This window comes from Schistocerca piceifrons, chromosome 2, assembly GCF_021461385.2.
Source record: "Schistocerca piceifrons isolate TAMUIC-IGC-003096 chromosome 2, iqSchPice1.1, whole genome shotgun sequence".
NCBI lineage: Eukaryota > Metazoa > Arthropoda > Insecta > Orthoptera > Acrididae > Schistocerca > Schistocerca piceifrons.
The window spans coordinates 910,690,104-910,713,589 of record NC_060139.1 but is presented as its reverse complement, the minus strand read 5'-3'; the positions used below and the strand labels follow the sequence as shown (position 1 = coordinate 910,713,589).

Sequence of the window (23,486 nt, the reverse complement as noted above, 5' to 3'; positions counted from 1 at the left end):
TGGTCATAATGTTTTGGATGATCAGTGTATATGTCTGCCTGAATCAGCTTACTCCAGTGTTGTTTGACTCTTCTACCTGCACACTATGTCCTGTAGTTTCTTCTGCCCTACGACGCAGTCTTCAATACCATTCACGACCTGGCCCACCCAACATTAACGTCACCATACGCCTGCTTACTGAATGCTTTTGTTTCGCCGAACATCAAACGTGACTGCCGCGCTTGGGCACGTGGGTGCATTCGCTGCCAAAGTAGCAAAGTCAGTCAAGATTCGCTACCTCTTCTTCGATGTTTTGACATCCCAAAAGGACGTTTTTGCAGCGTACATCTCGACATAATTAATCCCCAACCTCCCTCAGAAGATTTCAAACACATTCTTTCTATGATTGACCAGACTAGTAGGTGGGTGAAGGCTATCCCCTCTGCTGACATATCAGCCAACTCAGTAGCCCATGCCTTTGTTTACACCTGGCTCGCTCATTTTGGCTGCCCATCTTCAATCACCACAGATCAGCATCGGCAATTCAAGTTGATCCTTTTTGCTAAGCTCTGTAGTCTATGTGTCGCACTAATGGTTGGTAGGAATTGTTGCCATTGGTCCTCTTGGGCATATGTACCACCTTTAAACAAGATCCTTAGTCATCTTTAGCTGAGATACAGTATGGCAAACTTTTGATCCTTCTCAAAGAGTATGCCGAGGACTCCAATCTTCTTCTCCCCTCTGGTCTACCTGCAGTAGTGAAGCACATCCACTCACATATCTCACTCATCTGTGTGCCCCATACCCACACAGCACCGCATACCTTCTTTCACAGTGACCTCACCATTTGCAGCTAAGTCATGCTCTGTGATGACTCTGTTCACTCGGCTTTGCAGCTCTCTTATTTGGGCCCTCATGAGATACTATCATGCTCTAACAAACACCTTTGTTACCCTCCTCAACAGTAAGCCATAAATTGTATCCATGCACAGGTTAAAACAATCCTAGGCAATTGAAGACACCGCCATGCATAACCCGTCATCCAATGAACCCACTCCATTTGAGTGTTACAACACATTGTTAGATCAAAGTGCACTGATTCTTGCATCTTCTTCTGACCTCTCCCCCTCCCTTTCAGTGCTACAGTGATTCCCTTAGTGTTGTGTTCGGAACAAATGGTTCTTTTGTGCTCATTCTAACGACTCATCTTTCACCAGCACCACTGAGTGTCACAGTGATCTCCATTGGTGTCTCGCCATTCACTCCCAAATATCTTTTGATCCAGATCCACAATGATGTCCTCTTCATTCTCTATACTCCTCCCCACTCCTTTGATGACCCCAACACTACCCACATTACTCTTCTCAAACCACTCACTTCTGCTCTCTAAACTTGAGTACTATGGAATATGTGATAAAAGTTTAAAACTCATCAAATCATACCTCAATAAAAGGAACCAGGTGGTGAGTTCAGGAAGTCATCTGTCAAACATACTCGAGGTTCAACATGGAGTGCCACAGGGATCTAAATTGGGACCACTTCTTTTCCTTGTACACATAAATGACTTACCAGGAAACATAGATGTAAAGACATATATGTATGCAGATGACACAACTTTTCTATCTGTAAACCATGTACTTGATAACCTTGTAAGTGATATGAAATTGGCAAAAGAAAATGCAACATCATGGTTTAATGCCAATGGTCTGCTATTAAATGAGGAAAAGACCCAGAATATGTGGTTTAGTCTATCAAAGACTACAAAAATAGAAAAACAAAAGGCAAAGTTTTTAGGTATTGTACTTGACAACAGTCTAACATGGAACTCTCATGTTGATCACATAGTGGTTAGGTTGTCAAGAGTTATATATTTGTTGAAGAGACTGATGTGTTGTGTGACATTTGAGTACGTAAGGACAGCGTACTTTGCCTTTTTTCAATCTGTTTTAAGGTATGGGTTAATACTCTGGGGAAACAGCAGAAAAATAAATGAAATTATGGTGATCCAGAAGAAAGCAATCAGAGTAATGGCTAAGGTAGATAATAGAACACATTGTAAACCATTGTTCACTAAATATAGAATTTTAACAGTAATTAATTTATGTATTCTTGACAGTGTTAACTACATACTAGCTGAACTACCTAATTTAAGTGTAACAAATGAAAGACATGGCTACTATACAAGAACATGTACTTCTCTGCTGTTGCCACAAAATAGATCAGCTAAAACTAACAATAGTCATAAGTATATGGCAATTAAAATATATAACAAATTGTCTAAAAATGGGTCAATCAAGCCTGACAAATTATTTAAAGACAATGTTCATAACTTCTTGTTAACTAATCCATTCTATTCATTAGAAGAATTTTTAGAAATGCCCAATATCAACTTAAATATGTAAATTTTTATTTTTTTTTTTTTTTTTTTTTTTTTTTTTTTTTTTTTTTTTTTTTTTTTTTTTGTAAAATTAATAGGTCAAGCGAACTGACGAAGTCTATTGCATGTAACAATGATGCTGAATGACTAATAAAGAATCTGAATCTGAATCACTACCTCCTCCCACAGATGAGGCCAACATTACTGCCTCATAGACTCCTACAGGTAGCTTACCATTGCCATCCTTCTTCTCTCCACATCCTCAACCCTCTCCCCCTCCCCTCACATCCTTCATCCCATGCTGTTAGTCTCCTCTGCCTCTCTTTTTGGCACCAAAATTACTTGCTTTCTTCATCTCCTTCTTTCTCACAGAGAAGCAGTCCAGCCTCACCTTCCCTCCCATGACAGCTACACCACAGCTGGTCACACCAGCTCTTATCACATTGGGAGCTTGTCCACAATCTCTGCTGGGCTCCATACTACCAGGAGGGACTCTACAGTGGCATTCAACTACCACCTCTGTAAGGGCTAACTCCTTTGATTATTTTGCAGTGAGTGCCCTTGTCTGCCATGTTTTTGTGTTGTTGTTGTTGTTATCCACCATGATCTTTGTATAAAGATGGGCACTAATAAAGCGTTTACCATTCAGTAGTGTGTTTCTAGTGTCGACAACTATGGCATAGTACTGAAACACACACATGTACATTGAAATGAACAGAAATATACTTCAACATAACCATTATCTTTCTTTCTTCTTACACTTTTCAGTCTACTCTGCTTTTTTTCCATCTTTATTCAGCTGCTTTCTACAATACCATCCTCAAGTTTGCTTCCCATATATAGATTCTCTATGTATATCCCCTAGCTGCATATGCTTTAATAGCCTTGCACTAGTCCTCCAGCCAATCCTGCTTAGCCAATTTGTTCTTCTTGCCAAGTCATTTTTCAGAGATCAGTATTCCTCCAGTCAATCCTGCTTAGCCAATTTTTTCTTCTTGCCAAGTCGTTTTTCAGATGTCTGTATTCCCTTTTCTCTCTTCATTTTCAGCATTTTCATATTTTCTTCTGCCATCAAAATTCTACCAGGCAACTTTCTCTTCTTTTACTACCCTCTCCCCTAATCTCCCTCCTCTCCTCTCCCCCCATCCATGTTCTCCTACTATTTTTCCTTTTCTTCCTTTAACTATCTGAATAATTTCCTTCATCACATCATTCATTCTTTCAGTCTCTCCATTATCTGAAATTGAAACTACAATAATAAATTAACAAACTTTAACACTGATATTGAGAAAATATCTTAGTATAGCATGAATCACCTGTTTTTTTATGGTTGAGCCTGCCAATATGGGTACTTATTTGAATACAGATTCAGAAATTCATATTCCAGTTAATAAAGAAACTTGCTGCAGACAATTACATAACTTCTTATGTCATTCAGTTCTAAGTTATTCAAACATTACTGTACATCAGTAATATATAATCTTCAGTGTTCACTTGAAGCCTCCATTTGTCCATGAAGTGAAATAGTACAGTAAGCTTACTATGTTTTTCTTCTACGGAAGAAAACTTCCAAACCAGGTTCTCAGAAATACAGTGCAAAGCCCCATTATTGGAATAAAACCCTGTGAAAAACATTATATGAAATTAATGCTGGACAAATTGCTCAGAGTGAAGCTGCAAAAAAATACTACATTGAAAGACAAACCATTACAAACAAATTGAAAAACAAGCACAGCTGTAAAGTTTGAAGGCCCACTGCGATTACCAAATAGAACACTGTATTACTATCATTGACTTGGGTCTTCCAAAATCAACTGTATCTTGACTTCAGTAAAAGGCAAGTAGATAGCTTTGCAGATAAAATGCCTGCATAAGATGGGAGAAAGGTAGTTTTAGAGAGACACAGGGCAGAACTGTGTCTCTCTAGTATTTCTAGGAACTTGCTGCTGTAAGTGATAATTTAATGAACACTTTTGTTGAAAAATACAATGATGAAGTTGGAGGTGTAACTGCTGAAAATGTTTTCAGTTTTTTAAAAAAAAGTGGATTTCATAATTTTGTGGCGGTGTTTGTAGCGACAAACACTTGGCTGTAGAAATGGCTTACGAAGTCACCGCCACACTTTTAATAGCGGGCCGACCGGTCCGGTGGAACAGTAAACAGAAAGGTGAAACCCCAAACACTCTGATTAAATAAAAGTCAGTACTTATCTTTATTACTGAAGATACAGAAACACAGTAGTGAACTCGGTGTCTACAGAAATCTGTCTAGTTCGAGTCGGAGCGGCTAGGTCAGCGTCGGCTGACAACAACCAACAACTCTGCTGCGATGAACACACAACTGACTAGCAAGTACACAATTCGGTGGCGAGTATACAACTGAGCGGCGAATACAGAACTGTCCTAGCGCTCGCGACTCCAGCGCTTAAGAACCCAGAAGCCAGCGGTGGCGCGCGCAGACTTGCGGCGATTTGCTGTCTCGCTGGCGCTGCTTATGCGGACGGCGTCCGGACTTTGATGCTGCCAACCTTTTGGCAGTGGGCTCGGTTGGCATTACTGGCTAGGACATAACACATAACATAACAGTAACATATTTCAACATGCTAAGATAATTGAAAACACCTACAAATCACAGTTTACTGTCATGTTCTGTGGCAATGAAGCAGGAGAATTCCTTCCTCCATGTCTTAGTTTCAAATACAAGCAGAAACAGGCTGACTGGATTTATATTTCACCTTCTGGAACATGAATGAATTCATCTGGCAGTGGATAGATGGAACAGTGTGTATTCAATGATTGGTTTCAAGCTCCCTGCCTCCCCTTCATCTTAAAGAATGATGGATGGAGAGTAATTATTGGTGATAATCTTACATCTCAACAAAAAATTTGGCTCTGGTTGAGCAAAATAGTACTAAGTTCATTTGCCTGCCATCGAATGCTAATCATCTTCTGCAGCCTTTAGATGTGGTATATTTTCTTCTCTAATGGAGAGATATTCTTTCTCATTGGAGGAAGACTCCAGAAGGAAAGAAGAAACAGTGTCTTCCAAAGGGTATATTTAGTGGCCTACTGACAAAGGCCCTCTAGTTAAGTGAACAAATAGCTCCTACAAATCTAGTAAAAATGTTCGAGAAATGAAACTTCCTGACAGATTAAAACTGTGTGCCAGACTGAGACTCAAATTTGGGACCTTTGCCTTTCATGGGCAAATGCTCCACTGACTGAGCTACCCAACCATGACTCATGACCCATTCTCACAGCTTAACTCCACCAGCACCTCGTCTCCTACCTTCCGTACCTCACAGAAGCTCTTCTGTGAACCTTGCAAGACTAACACTCCTAGAAGAAAGGATATTGTGGAGACATGCCTTAGCCACATGCTGGTGGATGTTTCCAGAATGCAGATGGAAAATTTCATCCTGAAAACATTCCTCAGGTTGTGGTTAAGCCATGTCTCAATAATATCCTTTCTTCCAGGAGTGATAGTCTTACAAGGTTCTCAGGAGAGCTTCCACGAAGTTTGGAAGGTAGGAAATGAGGTACTGGTGGAAGTAAATCTGTGAGGACACATCATGAGTCATGCTTGGGTAGCTCACTTGGTAGAGCAATTGTCTGTGAAAGGCAAAGGTCTTGCGTTCAAGCCTCGGTTCAGCACACAGTTTAAATCTACCAGGAAGTTTCATATCAGTGCACACTCCACTGCAGAGTGAAAATTTCATTCTGTTTGAGAAATGTTAACTATATCTTGTGAACTGTGATAGTCTTACAATGACTCCCTGATTATGCAAGAAATGAGTCTTCTGTGATGAGGAGTATTGAAACTGAATCCTAGAAATTTCTAAGACAGTACGACAGTCAGCTCTGAATACGAAGGTTGCCAAACAGTGTAAGTTGCTTGTAGAACCAAGTATGAGTGTATCTGAAGAAGATGTCAGGGAATTTTATGAGAACAGGGAACTAAGTAGTAATACTCAAAAATGGAGACAAACATAAAAGTGAGAGGAGAAGAGAGTGAATCACATACGAGTTTATCTGCAGAAGATGGTAGAGAATTTTATGAGAATTAGGAACTAAGTAGTGACATCCAAAAATGGAGACAAACACAAAATGTGAAAGAAGAGAATGAACTGATGGTTCATTGAACTCGGTATAACACAACCACAATCAGGACTGAAAATGAAAGGAGGTGTAAGGACTCATGCTGCAACGCTTAGAACTTTGTTTAAATTTATTGTGCCTACAGATGCTCCAGCAAGTTTCAGTGATGTAGCTGAATTAGATGTAAACAGCAATATGCATGTTCAAATGAAACTTGTAAACCTGTCATTGGGAGAGGACAAGGTTCTAAAAGAGTTATTATTAACTAATATGTTCAGTAAACTATTTATATTTGAAGAGAACTTTCATGTAAATGATTGTCATTTTGGAATATGAGGGTAAATGTTGTTCTGGAAAAGTCAGTGCAGTATAGGTACAAGGCAGCTCGGTAATATTCTGAATGACTTGCATGATTAAGAAAGAAAAACATTGGGTGTGGCCAGAAATGGAGGCTGAAATTTATTACTGCGAGGATATTGTAAATAAAAAGGTGCACTCTTCATATTAGTGATGAACTCCTGTGCATGTTAATGAAGATTTTAAAGGAATCTCTGTCCTCTACAGTATTAGAGAAAGTGTGTTGTTATGTTTATAGGAAAATTTGCACATTTTTATTTGTAATTATATTATTAAGAATTAACAGTAATAAATGTGTTTTTTCTATATTTATACTCCATTAATATGATAGTTTTCAGTGCCAGGTTGATACAAATATCTTGATACTTTGAAGTAAATCTGCAATACTGAACTAACTCTGTTTGTTTTGACTTCTTATTAACATTGGATTTGTTTTTGGTAGGTACCCAGATTGTTAAATATAGAGAAAATAACATGCTTTTAAGACTGCTCTATAGTTAATCTGAATGATTGCATAACTTTGGACATGTATTAAAACTGAAACTAATACACATTTTTACTTTCCCAACCACTCAGTAACAATAACTTAAAATTATTATGATACCTGTGTAGTATATTGTGTGATGAGTATTTTCAAAAATATGGAAAAAAGGGCTACAAGTTGTCCCAGTGGACAAACAGGATGTGCTTGTCAAGTTGTCCAACTTATTGTAAGGTTATTTTTATTTGCTTCATCCAGTCCTCATGGCCTTTAACCAACTTATTTACCGGGATGCAGACACATTCATCAACAATCCACTCCCTGGAATGTGCCAGGACTCTGATCTTCACTGCACAAATAATTTCCTTCACAAGCTCCCACAGACAGAAATCTAGTGGTCTTAAAGTGAAGGAATGTGGTGACAACTCCACCAGACCACTATGACCTAGCTATCTTCAGAGAAACAAGATATTTAGATTATCCAGACAGCTGGCTCATTATTATGTTGGGCCCCATTGTGCTGAAAAAAGCTCGCAGCCCAATCTTCATCTAGCAGCTATAGATAATGGTCTGCTGTTAGTGTACCCTGAATGGAACGGTCCACTAATATAAGAACTCCATATTTCAGATCATTGTGCCAACTGTCTTTGATGTATCCATCCACTGAAGATTGACATGTGAAGAGTGTCTGTGATTCTGTTTATTTACCCCACCCCTTCATACAGAAATTAGTTTCATCCAAAAAGAGTAGGTCACAGGAGAAACAATCATTTTCATCCAGTGTCTGTGTAACCCATTCTGCAAACTGAATTGTCATCAGTGGGATGTCGTAACATTTGGTTTTTGTAAGTTTGCCATTTGTGTGTGGAAAAAACTGTCATTATTGATATACAGTTGACCCAGTTTTATGCATTCAGTATTGCTCTCTGCAATCATATTGAATGATGCCAGAAAAGTGACCAATGTTGCTTCATCTATAGCCATTTTCAATCAGCCAGCTTTTGGTTTCGTCTGTGACAGAGCCAGTTTCAGTTTCTTATAATTTTGTGAGAAGTTTCACTAACATACTGGGCATAGTGGGTGGTATGTCTGGGTGGTGTTAGTTGAAATTCTCTCCCCTGATATCATGATGATCTGAATACATTCAACTTATGTTAACACTATCAAAGCATTTGGCTTGTGTTAATGGTATCAGCTTTCATCTCACACATAACGGAGAAAAAAACACTCATAACTCAAAAATTAATAATGTTATGTGCAAATGAAAGGCATCATTGTTTTGCTGTTGTAGTTCTCCATAATTCTCTACTTAAATATCAATATGAATATAATAGAGGGAAACATTCCACGTGGGAAAAATATATCTAAAAACAAAGGTGATGTGACTTACCAAACGAAAGCGCTGGCACGTCATGCCAGCGCTTTCATTTGGTAAGTCACATCACCTTTGTTTTTAGATATAAATATCAATATGAATTTAAAAATTTAAGTTGTTGTGACAGAATGATCTGTAGTGTACCACAAAGTCTAGGTTGATTGGAAGGTGACAATTTGGTTATGTTAGGCAAAGCCAACGAATGCAAATATTAAATCTAAGTTGTGGTGACAGATCGATATATAGTGTAGTCCAAAGCCTAACATAGGATAGAAGATATCAATCTGGTTGTGAGTTGGTGAAGTTGGTGAGTTGGTGAAGCCAACATATGAGAGAATTAAATATAAGTTTTGGTGACAGACTGGCCTATAGTGTAGCCCAAGTGTTAAATTACTTATTATGTGTTTATGTGTACTTACCCCTGCAAAATTTTGTTCTCTAAAAATTCAGTTTGATTGCTCTCTAGCATCTAGTAAGTTTAGGTCAGCATTACATTAAATACTTAATGTATCTCCTGTGATTAAAATGAAAACATCATAATGTCATTCATTATACATATCACCTGTTCTGTCTTCTTAACTTCCCATGACCATTGTGACAGGCGTTCCCAATATAAACTTCAAGGCTAGAATATGGACAGTCTCTCATAAAGTTTTATTATGGAGTCTGCATTATTTTATCCCTTCAGCATGCCAGGACCTAGTTTCAAGGGATTTCAAAAGAGTGGTGCAAGTAGCTAAAGGGTACTCAGAATTGTTCTAACCCATTATCTGCTCCATGATGTCATAGTAATATATAACCTCTACAGAGTGAAGTGTTGAGTTATGACACTATTGCTACACCTGAAAGTGCTCCAGAAAGGTGACTTGAGCTTCTGAAGAACAATACAAAAAACTGAGCATTGGTACTACAAAAATATATGATCATTAATGTATTTCTGTTATCAGATAGTTTGGAAAACTATGTATGCTGCAAACAGTATGGTAAACACAGTGTTTCATTGGAAACAAACAAATATGTAGGACTTGCTTGTGAGTTAGAATTGATACATAAATATTGTAAATGGAAGTTAGTTTTCCCCCAATTCCTCACAGCTGGATGGTACTGCAGGTACAGTTAAACTATATGACATAATTATTGTGTAAATATTACATTGATTTATGGGTTATGGTGCATATGTAAGGGCAAGGCACAGGAGTAAAGTTGTGTGCCGTGATGAGCCCCTTAAGTCCATGCTCAAAATTTGATAAATATGCCCTTGAAATAGGCTCTTCTGCTAAAGATAGGGCCTTCTGCTAAAGATTTAGCACAAGAACATATGAAAGGCACTGTTAAGGAACCTGTTGATGAAAGTAATGACAGGTACTTGTCCATAGCTTTTGATGGGAGCTGGCAGAAGGGAGGCCACATGTCGCTAAATGGTGTTATTACTGCTACAAGTGTTAATATAGGCAAGGTAGGTGATCCATTACTTTCCAACTAACACAGATAAAATATTTTTTTAAAAATGACGAAGATTGTACAATAAACTGTTATGGTTTAGATGGCTGTACTGAAGCTGCTGGAGGAAGAAATATTGACCAGCCCTTGTTACAGAACATCCTCAAAACTGTAATTTGAGCCTCAGATACACATATAAACTATTGTCAAACATTCAAATATTGCAGTTTGATACTAATTACTATGTGAATTACACAGCAGTTAATAAGGAAGTTCTGGTTAGAAGCCAAATAGAAAGCTCATAACTACATGGGATTCAAGTATACTTAAAATCCAGACTCTGTAACTGGCAGGAATATTTTTTATTAACACTGAAGCCAGTAATTAGCTAAATTCTTTAATGACTATCAATGTTCACTAGAATTTATATTTGCCTCATATTCTGTTCATGTTGTATGCACTATTTCATCAAAGTTTACTGTATAATAGATCAGCAATGAAAATACTTGCAACATTGTTTGTAGTTAAAGAGAAATTATGCAGTCCTTTGTTATAAATGTAAACATAAACAGATTTGTAGCCCTAGAAATTATTTTGAACTATGTGGCTACTATTAAACGAAGGCATATTTAATTTGTAACTCCAGCTTATGTTAGGAAAACAACAAAATGTATATTTTGCTTATAAATTAATCAAACATAGCTCACATTGTTAATTTCTGTATGTTGTCTTCTTTAACGCTTCCAAATTGTTTACTTCACAAACTGCCTATACATACCCATGAGGAAATAATATACCTAAATTAATTTTCTATTGTAATTTTGCAAAATTTGTGTCTTAAACAATACTGTTGATTGTTACTAAAAGTATCAGTAGACATGCAACAGCATTGTAATTACACAGATTGTAGCCAGTTACCTGTTGAAATCTCACATGCAAATCCCAAGGGGCAGGAGGGTCACACACAGAGGATGCATGTGCACTGTGAGAAAAATTCATCATACTGTCCTGTGTCTGTGGTGGAACAGGTGTTGCTTTCTGTCTTGGATTTACATGTGTGCCCACTGTTAATGCCATAGTGGTTGATGTCTCATTTGTGTGTGTCATGTGAGAAAATGCTAGCAGGCCAATTTTCTCTGAAGGTGACTGTTTATACAGAGGCAAACTATTGATGATGTCAGGTGCACAATCTCCACTATCAATCTGCATAAGGACTCCTCAAGTCAGATCTGGGGAGAGATGAAAGTGATGGAGGAAATAATGCCCAAGACAGATTGTTGGATATTAGTGACCAAAAACGGTCATGGAAATTTGTCATGCAGGCCAAGGTCTCTGATGTGTATGACTGCTCCATAAAGTCCGATAAGAGAATAGTTTGCAGCACATAGTTGGACAGTCAGTATAGTAAGCTCTGTTGTTGAATTCTCCCTGGGGATTTTGTTCACTTCCAAGCCAGTACCAATCAGAAAGTATTGATTTGATGAGTGATCTAGCATGTAAAATCTACCACTGTCACATAGGACTTGGACAAAATTAGTTTAGCTCCTGTGTTTTAACTGTAGGTGGCATCATTGTGTAATGTTCTCCTCAGATTGTTAACATGAAACTTAAATTTTGTTTGCCTGGGATTCATTGATGATTGAAAACAAAAGTTTCAAGCTTCACAAAATTTATTGACAAACTACACACTCCACACGTAAACAAAACACTCGCTGAGACTGACTTTCTTCCAGCATCGCTTTATATAAAATTTTAACAATAAATCTCAAAATGACCCATTATTATTAATTTTGTACAATTTTGATGTTACAATTAAAATTTACAAAAAAACTTATGTTACAGCCGAATAAGATTAAAAATACAATATTGAATGACATAATTTTTTGTAGCAATACCTGTGGTTTTCCACAAGAAAATGAATCTGAACTTTAATTACAATAATGTCTCTTTATTATTTTAGTTACATAACTAATTACAATTTTGATTTGGTTACTAACATTCAATGGCAGTACAGAACTCGCACTTTATCCAATTACATACATAAAATGCACAAATAAGGCCTCAAATTCTGGAAATTGAAAAGTTATGTGATGTAAACAATTGGAGCGTTAATTAGAAATGTAATTACAAAGAATATTAATTACTGAGGAGGACGTAAAAATAGATAACAAATGAAAATACATCACTTGGTAATAACATTTAAGCTGTTTTCTGTGTTAACTCATTCATCAAGGCAAGTTGTGATAATTAAAGGCGTTAGTTATTTATGCCAACATTTCCACAGCCTCTTAACATTTGTTGCTATATATTTATTACTTCGGTTTCTCAGTTGATGTCTGATATAGCATTTGCACATAATTTTGTTAATGACAACAATCTATTGACAATTGAAGGCTGTATCATTATGCACTCCCCCCCCCCCCCCCCCTTGCAGCCACTCTTACAAGTATTACTTGTATGAATGGCTGCCAAATACCTACACACAATCAAAAAAACTTTTTTTTTCTTAGCTGTCACTCCAGTCTCTGTTTCACATTGCACATCTTAAGGTATTGACAGCTCATAATCATCAGTCCTTTTGCGCTGTCCATCTTGTGTCTGCAACCCCTCTTTTTTGAGCAGTCTCTACACTGCAATAGCACAGTCCACTATTAGTTTTACAGTTTTTTAATTTTTTACGTCCAGGTCAGGTAAGGATGTTGGATAGATAGGAACAAGGATGAACTCATTACTCAAAGTACTCGTGCAGGTTACAATTAAGGTCACATCAGGTATAAATATGTCAAAATCATTCACATATTATCCTATTCTATTAGCATATTTATAAACAAAATCACACAAAGATAATCATATCTAAACTATAAAGATTTAGCTATATACAGAGCCAATGAACAAAAATAAATTATATATGGATCCTTTCTTTTTGATTAATATTCTGTATATTCCACTATACAGTATATTTGGTCCCCCAGATCTCATTTAACTCTTTATCAAATCAAACATAAACTATCACCCTGTTCCTCATTACACCATCTTGTAATGATAAACTTTTCATAAAATGTCTTTTGTCACAGTGCAACTTGTCCATTTAGTAGCACATGTACATCTTAGCATAGTCCATATGTACATCTCATAAGAACATGATGATGTCTGTAATTCTCAAAGAAGCACCCACAAATCAAGTACATGCTCTACAGAGTACAACTACAAAAATTGGTCAATCACTGCTGTAGGAAAGTCAGATTTAGTATACAGTTCACATTTTCAAATTATTCCTCAAATAATGTCACTCAAAATTCATATTACATACAGAAAACTTATACTACAGAGACTGGATAGTATTTACAGCAAGAAATAACTTCATTACAGGTTTAAAGATGAGTAAAAGATGTAGCACCAGAAAACAAAAAGAAGAAAATAGAATGCTACATAGCTCGGAGACCTAGTGCTCACCACACACTTGACACAAAGATGTGGTGTCCTGCTGAGGACTTTTACATCATCTTATTTTTTCTTGGTGTTTGCCACTTGCTTGTAAGGTTTCAGTTCAGTTATGTTACATAAACCAAATAACCCTCCAGGCTTTGGATACACTAACCTGTATGCATTTGGTGTGGCATAGACCAAATTTTGAATGGACCAATATAGATGTCACAGAATGTCTTTAATTCATTGCTTATAGCCTTGGATTTTTCATGTGTTTTCACCAAGACCAGATCATCGATTTTAAAATTTGTAGGTCTCAACTTCTTATCATGTTTGTTTTTCCTCAGTTTCCCCTGTTGTTCCATTACTTTTCTGACTATTTCTTCCCTTTCCTGAAGACACATAACTTTACACACTGGGAATTCAATTAATTCATTGATCAGATTCGATAATTTCTTTTGATACATTATTTCATATGGGCAAAATCCAGTAGACGAATGCTGTAAGGTGTTCAGTATATCTTCAAAGCTGTCTACATACTCTATCCAACTTACATGACATTTGTTTCAATAAGTTCTAAATAATCTCCATATTTCTCTCATGTAATGTGCATCTGGATTGCTTGATGGGTGATAAGCAGATATCAGAATATGGTTTATGTTCTCATCCTCAACAAATGTTGTCCAAAGTTTAGAAGTAAATTGTGCTCCATTGTCAGAAAGTATGCTCTTTGGTTTTCCTATCTTTGTGAAATAGTCTCTTCTAATTTTCAAAATGGTGGTCTTACTTGTTGCTTTCTTTAACGGATATAGTAATGAATTTTGAAAAAGATCCACCATGACAAATATGTAACAAAATTCTCCTTTAGCTGTAGGCAATGATTCATAAAGATCAACTGCTACAAGTTGTAGTTGTTCTTTTGGCAAGTTGTTTTGCATATATCCTTTGCAGGTTTGATTACTAACTTTTACCCTCTGACACCTGCCACATGTAGATAATTGCTTCCTCACTCTCCTGGCAATGTTGTAAAATTATACATTTTCTTGGATCTTTTGGATACATTTCTGTGTCCCACAATGTCTGACACTCACAAGTACATTCTTTATCAATACTTCAATATACTGCTCTGGCCAACCCAATCTCCAAGCATCGCTGCCTGCACTGTATCATCTGAAAAGTATACCCTCATGGACTTTATAATACTGCTCTACTTTCTTGTATCCTCTCTTACCCAGGTAACTTTTAACTAACTTCTAGTTGGAATCATGGATCTGATATTTATGGATGTCATTACAAAATTTCCTGATTTCATTCTCATCTTTCACCCCTTTTAAATACATAATCTGAAATTCTCTTTCACACTCATCACTGTTTTTTGTTGTTTTTTTTTCACCTTGTCTTCCCATTGGCAATCTTGATAGATCATCAGCAATTAGATTTTCTTCACCTTTTATATACTTTACTGTATAGTTGAACTGCTGGAGGAATAGTGCCCATCTGGTTATCCTGCTGTGATGCAAAGTACACTCTTGTATATAGATTAAAGCCTTATGGTCTGTGTATACTACTACTTGATGTCCTAATAAGTAATTCTTGAATTTGGTGAAAGCCCAATAGACTGCTAACAACTCTTTTTCAGTGACAGTATATGACTTCTATCGTTTTTGCAAAGTTCTACTGTCAAAAGCTATTGATCTGTGCTCTATCACACCATTTACAATCTTTTCTTGGAACAAATGATCTCCCAGTCCGTAATCACTGCTGTCAGTCATAATGCAAAATGGCTATGTAAGGTCAGGTCTGTATAGCATTTTACACTTGCACATCTGTTTCTTGATGTTGTCAAATGCCTCCTGACAATCCTTGTCCCATACCCAGATGGTGTTCTTCTTCAACAAGTTATTCAAACATGGTACATTTAAAGCTTGATTGCTGACAAACTTACAGTAGTAGCCACAAGTTCCATAGAATGATTTAAATTGTTTCTTAGTCTCAGGCACAGGAAATTTTGCATTAGCTTCAAGTTTTCCTTCATCAGGTGAGATTCCTTCTTCTGAGATGGTATTGCCTAAAAATTTGAGTTGTTTAACCCCAAACTTGCACCTCTGTAGTTTTAATGACATGCCTCCCTGTCTCAATCTGTAACACACTTCACCCATCAAACATAAATGTTGTCCCCAACTCTTTCCTGTTACCAGTATGTCATCAACATAAAGGACTACTTTGCTTAACAGTTCTTTTCCTAGAACAAAATCAAAATCTCGGATAAACCCTGCAGCTGATACATTAAGGCCAAATGGTGCAACACAATAGCAATAACATCTTCCTCCATACAAAAATGCGGTTTATTTCCTGGACTGAATCTCCAATGGTACGTGACGGAAATCTGCTATTAAGTCTAAACTAGAGATGTACTTCATATGTTCAAACTTATGTAATAACTTGTCTATGTTCTCACGGTGATCAGTTTCCCTCTCGAGGTATTTGTTTAAATGTCCTGAATTGAGCACATATCTTACTTTACCATCACGTTTGGAAACTACCACCAACCAGTTATTGTATGCACTATTGCACCTTTCCATTATTTCCCAGTCTTCCACCTTTTGTAGTTCTTTCTCCACAGCTTTTCTTTTTCAGATGGGTACTCCATATGGTTTGATGAAAAATGGTTAGTGAGGTTTTAGATTAAGACTACATTCATAGTTTCTCACTTTTCCAGGTTTCTCACTAAAAACGTCTTTGTATTCCCACAACAAACTACCTAATTGATCTGTCTGTTCCTTATTTAGACTCTCAGCTTCCTTTAGTTTGGCGGCCACTAATTCAGCATACTTGTCTTCACTGCATTATTCTTCATTGTCTTCCTTATTAAAGTCGATCTTTTCATTTACTCAAATCTCTCTTATAATCTGACAATTGTTCTCTAGGCATTTTTGGATGATTAGTTCAATCACATGTGTTACATCTGTCTTAGGGTTGGTAAGCTTTAACTTTTTGTTATTCCAGTCAAAATCTGCATTTACTCCTTATATCCAATTCATTCTGAACAAAATATTTTCATTGAGGTCAGGGACTACAAAACATCCTTGGTTATACTGTACATCATTAATGGTAAAAAATATTAAGGCTTGTCTGTTTACAACTCTGCTGTGCCTACCAGTTGCTCCCTTAATTTTGCTTCCAATAACAGGATATTCTTCAAAGTCAGCACTATGTTTTATCTGGTCTCTAAATTTATCAGAAATGGCACAAACAAGACTACCTGTGTCTAAGAGGCAAATTCCCTCATAATTTGCAACTTTTATACGTATATACAGGCAACCTAAAGCTTTTTCCTTCCTGCTTTCTTCATCTTCATGCAACAAATCATCCTCAATGTCTCTAAAGTCCAAGTCGTTTACATGAGTTTTGTCTGCACAATTTCTCTTACTTGTCTGTATTTTACTCAGAGCTACATCAGATGATTGCTTGCTGTCATGTCCCTCTGTTACACACTGTCTATTTCTCCCAGAACTGATCTCACTGTAAGCCTGCTGATTAGTTATACCTTCCCAGTTGGAATGCAGTTCTTGACAAATAATCTTGATGACCCTTTTTACTCTGTCATTGTCACTATAAGCCTTGTAAGTATTCCATAAAGTTTCTATCATCACACCTAATCATAATGGCTGTCCACATGTTCCCTATCTGATGATACCTTTCTAGTTTCCATTGGCACAATCTGGTTCTCATATTCTTCACAAATACTACTTACATCATTATCTTCACCATTAATTAAATCTTCTTTAACCTCCATATACACCATGCCATCTAATTCTTCATCTCATTCATAATTTCTACTGACACTTTCACTATCAATATTACCACACGTGCTATCATTTCCAGTACTAGACACTTCTACAACATCTTCATAATGATCACCAGAATTGTTGATAAGTACACTAGTACAAGTATCATCCCTTAAGTGCTTAACAGGGATAGATTCATCCACCATTAATTTACTTAATCCAAACTCAACAAGATTATTATCAGAACCAACATCTTCTTTGCAAACTTCTTCACCACACTGATTATATAGAATTGAGATAGTTTCCTCCTCTAACAGAACCTCTTCAACATTCTTACAGATGCTATTACTTCTATCTTCAACACTTTCATTCATAGTTTTCCAGAATTTCCTGTCAAACTGTAATTTTCTAATGTGATGTGCTCTTCTTACATTAGTTCTGTCATTTCCACACCAATATCTTCAATTACTCTGTCTTATGTAATTATTTTTTATGTCTCTAGGCCGGTGGTGTCCAGCCTGATTTAGGTATTATTTCTCACCCCATACTGACAGGCTCCCAATGAGGTGTCCGTCAGTTTAAATTGCCTTGTCTTGATTGGTGATTATCTAATTGTCTGTTACTATTCTCTCAAGGTCTCTCCCTGTTGTCATATCCTCTGTTCCCACTCCCATTACTATGGTTGATCCATCTATTATCACTCCTATTGTAACCACTATTATCATAATAATTCCAATCCCAAAGAAAGCAGGTGTTGACAGATGTGAAAATTACTGAACTATCAGTTTAATAAGTCACAGCTGCAAAATACTAACGTGAATTCTGTACAGATGAATGGAAAAACTGGTAGAAGCGGACCTCAGGGAAGATCAGTTTGGATTCCGTAGAAATATTGGAACACGTGAGGCAATACTGACCTTACGACTTATCTTAGAAGGAGGATTAAAGAAAGGCAAACCTACGTTTCTAGCATTTGTAGACTTAGAGAAAGCTTTTGACAATGTTGACTGGAAAACTCTCTTCCAAATTCTAAAGGTGGCAGGGGTAAAATGCAGGGAGCGAAAGGCTATTTACAATTTGTACAGAAACCAGATGGCAGTTATAAGAGTCGAGGGACATGAAAGGGAAGCAGTGGTTGGGAAGGGAGTGAGACAGTGTTGTAGCCTCTCCCTGATGTTATTCAATCTGTATATTGAGCAAGCAGTAAAGGAAACAAAAGAAAAATCCAGAGTAGGTATTAAAATCCATGGAGAAGAAATAAAAACTTTGAGGTTCGCCGATGACATTGTAATTCTGTCAGAGACAGCAAAGGGCTTGGAAGAGCAGTTGAACGGAATGGACATTGTCTTGAAAGGAGGATATAAGATGAACATCAACAAAAGCAAAATGAGGATAATAGAATGTAGTCGAATTAAGTTGGGTGATGCTGAGGGAATTAGATTAGGAAATGAGACACTTAAAGTAGTAAAGGAGTTTTGCTATTTGGGGAGCAAAATAACTGATGATGGTCGAAGTAGAGAAGATATCAAATGTAGACTGGCAATGGCAAGGAAAGTGTTTCTGAAGAAGAGAAACTTGTTAACATCGAGTATAGATTTAAGTGTCAGGAAGTCGTTTCTGAAAGTATCTGTATGGAGTGTAGCCATGTATGGAAGTGAAACATGGATGATAAATAGTTTGGACAGGGAGAGAATAGAAGCTTTCAAAATGTGGTGCTACAGAAGAATGCTGAAGATTAGATGGATAGATCACATAACTAATGAGGAGTTATTGAATAGAATTGGGGAGAAGAGGAGTTTGTGGCACAACTTGACGAGAAGAAGGGACCGGTTGGTAGGACATGTTCTGAGGCATCAAGGGATCACAAATTTAGCATTGGAGGGCAGCGTGGAGGGTAAAAATCATAGAGGGAGACCAAGAGATGAATACACTAAGCAGATTCAGAAGGATGTAGGTTGCAGTAGGTACTGGGAGATGAAGAAACTTGCACAGGATAGGGTAGCATGGAGAGCTGCATCAAACCAGTCTCAGGGCTGAAGACCACAACAACAACAACATTATCATTCTGATTTTCTTATCACTCCTGCCTCGGTTCCTGCTTTGATTCCACCCCCCAGATGGTTGATTGCCAAATCAGCCATTATTTAACCTCTCGTTTCTCTCAAAGGCTCTATCCAACTTATCTACATATCTCAAGAACTGATCTACAGAGTCGTCTGGTCCATAAATCAACTCCCACTGTACTCTTTTTGGTAATCTCCTTTTTAAGGCATCTATTTGTATTAGTTCATCAAAATTTTTGTCTAAGCGTACTAATTTCGGCAATTGGTTTTCACAAAAACACTTCAAGCTACCATCACCTTCCCTATACATATGACCATTCAAAAATCAAACAATGGAAAATCCAGGATGGAATGTAACAATACGAGGGAAGGAAAGTTGATACTCACCATATCACTGTCCGCCACTCCCACCATACTATCCCTCAGCCTCCCCGCCCCACTCTCCTCCTTACCACCACCCAGTTGCCACTCCCATCGTGCACTGGTGATGCTGATGGCAGTGTAGTTTCAGCTCTCTCAGACTGCAGAGGTGTGTGCAAGTTGCGCTTGCATGTGTGTGTTTGTGTGCGTGTGTTTATGTGTGTCTACTGCTGACAAAGGCCTTAATGGCTGAAAGCTATGATTGTGTGAACTTTTTATTGTGCCTGTCGCAGCTCAGCATCTCCCCTATATGGTGAGTAGCAACTTTCCTTTGACCATTTAAAAACTTACTTTTAATCCTAGGTTGCTCATATTCTGACCAAAATTTATTTAACAACTTTCTTTCAGATTCATCACATGACATGGTAGAATTTACATTCCAATTGGCCCATGAGATTGCTTCACCACCCAAAAATCACTTAACAAATTTAATCTTAACATTTTCTGTCATGTCATTACTAAAATTATCTTGACACTGCTGTAAAAAATCAACGGGATGCAATTTCCCATTTCTTGGAAAGCATTTTAAAGATACACCACCCCATACACAATTAATAATGCTGGCAAAATTTCTTTGAGCTACACCCTCTTGTAATTCTACAAATTTCTTACTTAATTTTACTACATTATTGTTACACAAATCTATTTTTTCATCACACTTCAGTTCTACATTATTTATTTGATTGTAAATGTCTGTAAGTTTTAGCTCAGAGTTCCTTTTGTAAGCTTCTACTTTTTTTCTTCTAAGATTCTCCTATTCTGAACAACCTCTATGTTAAGTTTAGAATTTTCTGCTTCTACATGTTTGTCTAGTTCTTCAAATCTCTCCTCATTTTTGGACAACTCTTGTGTGAAATTAGTTTCTAATACATCAACCCATTCCTCCACTGCCCCTACACAAGTATTGAGTTCACCCTGTCCTGTCTCAACAGTAATTTTTAGTGTTGCCAAACTCTCCTGGATTTCCCTTATCTGACTGGTATTTTCAGTAACAGTATTCTTTAATTCCGCCATTTGTTCACTTAATTCCTGTCTTAACTGTTGATTTTGCTAACTCAACTGTCGACCTTGCTGACCAATATCCTGCCTAATCTGTCCCATCTGTCCTTTCGTTTCTTTCATATGCTGCATTAAGAACATTAATAAATTACCTAGGCCTAATTTCCCCTGTGTAATTGGAGTACTCATGGCAAAATTCTCACTGGAACCGTCTCCACCAAAACTTTGATCTACCCTTGGATTATTGCTGGACAATAGTTCACTGATACTTGATCCTAGGCCCAAAGTGTTTTCTACAGATTCACAGCCTACAGGTTTTTCCTCACTCATTTTTATATTTTCATTGCACCCGTAGTAAATTGCGAAATTAAAAACTTCCCACATGAATGGTTGTCACTGTCACAGAACTATTAAAAAAAACTGTTACTCATCTGATGGTTGACAATACTGTCTGAGAATTTGGTCCTTTTTATCCACACCAACTATTCCCATGTAGTAACATCCATTCATTCTGTGCGTCCTTAACAAATTTTTCAAAACGTGTTTTGCTTGGCAGTCATCTTACATTCACCTGGAACAGTCACTTGTTAAACATAGTTCCACATTTCAAACGTCAATCCCAGCTCAACTCCACCAAAAGTAACATTCCCCTCAGATTGTTAACATGTAACTTAAATTTTGTTTGCTTGGGATTCATTAATGATTGAAAACAAAAATTTCAAGCTTCACAAAATTTATTGACAACCAAACTACGCACTCCACACGTAAACAAAACACTCACTGACTGACTTTCTTGCAGCATTGCTTTATATAAAATTTTAACAATCAGTTTCAAAATGACCCATTATTATTGATTTTGTACAATTTTGATGTTACAATTGAAATTTACAAAATGTAAAGAAACTGATGTTACAGCCAAATAAGGTATAAAATACAATATCAGATGACATAATTTTTTGTAGTAATATCGGTGGTTTTCCACAAGAAAATGAATCTGAACTTTAATTACAATAATGTCACTTGTATTATTTTAGTTACATTACTTTTTACAGTTTGGATTTGGTTGCTAACATTCAGTGGCAGTACAGAACTCATGCTTTATCCAATTACATACATAAAATGCACAAATAAGGCCTCAAATTCTGGAAATCGATAAGCTGTGTGATGTAAACAATTGGAGGGTTAATTAGAAATGTAATTACAAAGAATATTAATTACTGAGGAGGGCATAAAAATAGGTAACAAATGAAAATACATTGCTTGGTAATAACTTTTAAGCTGTTTCTCAAGATAATGAGGTTTTCTGTGTTAACTCATTCATCAAGTGCAGTTGTGGTAATTAGAGGCATTAGTTATTTATGCCAACATTTCCACAGCCTCTTAACATTTGTTGCTATGTATTTATTACTTCAATTTCTCAATTAGATATTTGATTTAGCATTTGTACATAATTTTGTTAATGACAACAATCTATTGACAATTACGACAATATGCGTCCTTCCAGAATATTCTATATCTTTTCACAAAAATATTCAGTGTTTTAGCAAATTGGATAGGTCAATACCTATAAAGATACACATACAAGACCTTAGGAAGCACAGTGTTGTCCGATAACTACCCAGGTGCATATAAAAAGGGGGTATCAGTCACTTCATTATAATCTTGGGAAAGGCTGTATCATTATAATTGCTTGCTGTGAACTGGATTGTGTCTAGTGTTTGGGTGATGACATGGTGTGGAGCAGTTGCATGCCTAGTCACTAACGCGAGTGTGGAACCAACACAGCTGTGGTTGTGGCAGCTTCCCTGTGTGCAGAATATTATTTTTTGTCAAGGGCATGGTGGGCTATCTGGCCAAAGGTGCCCAGCTCCATTGGTGTAGTTTAGTGGTGTCACTCTCATGAGTGTATGGAGTCACTGAGTTCATATTGGTTACTACCAGCTGCTGGCAGCATGGCAGGCTAGGAATATACTAATAGTGGTCATTGTTGTCTAGTACATTTATGTACTGTTGTTGCTGCATGACAGAAAAAAGGCTGTCAGTTAGAGCAAATCAGCATTCCATCATCTCTTGTTTGTGTGAGATCATTGCCATCTGTATTTGTGGCAGCAGTTTGAGGAACCTATATCATCCAAAGCAAAATGTCTCGTTTGAGAGACAGGGTGACAGATGTATGGAGATGTCTGCAAAGCTGAGATGGTGTTCTGTTGCCCAGCGTGTCCTCATAAATGACCTGTTGCTACTGTTGCTCTGGTGTCTTTTTCAGCTGGTGGAGCAGTACCTTTTTGGCAGTGTCAAAGTTGCCATCAGCCAGAGGTGCTAGTCTAACATCACCGATGATGTGGGCACGCTCCCTTATTTCTCTCAATGGGGTGTTATACATGGAAGTGTCATCAAAGATGCTGGGGCTTTGTAGGATGAAGTCAGTAGTTGTGAAACTCATTGCCATGCATTTTGGTTAGAATGTTGATAGTTGAGGATGAAAACTTTGTTGTATACATGATCCATAAAAATTTTTGTTGTTGATGTGCAGGTTTGCATGGTCTGAGAGGGGGGCAGGGGGAGGGAGACAGTTGCAGATGAAACCCATGGGACCATGCGCACTGCAGATGGAAACCTAAGAATCTTCTCATATGGCTCTGCTGGCTGAGCACTGCTTGATGTTAAGAAGGAATCTAGCTGTG

At 37.2% G+C, this 23,486-nt stretch overlaps 1 protein-coding gene across 1 annotated transcript in view; it reads left to right on the top strand.

The window, feature by feature from the left end:
- LOC124775978 (protein Wnt-6-like) overlaps nt 1–23,125 on the top strand; it is a 152,875-nt gene extending 129,750 nt beyond the window's left edge. The window contains exons 4-5 of the mRNA XM_047250819.1: nt 2,729–2,907; nt 23,069–23,125. Coding sequence (XP_047106775.1) covers nt 2,729–2,907; nt 23,069–23,125 — 236 coding nt within the window. The remainder of the gene's footprint in view (nt 1–2,728; nt 2,908–23,068) is intronic.
- Nucleotides 23,126–23,486: the final 361 nt, after the last annotated feature.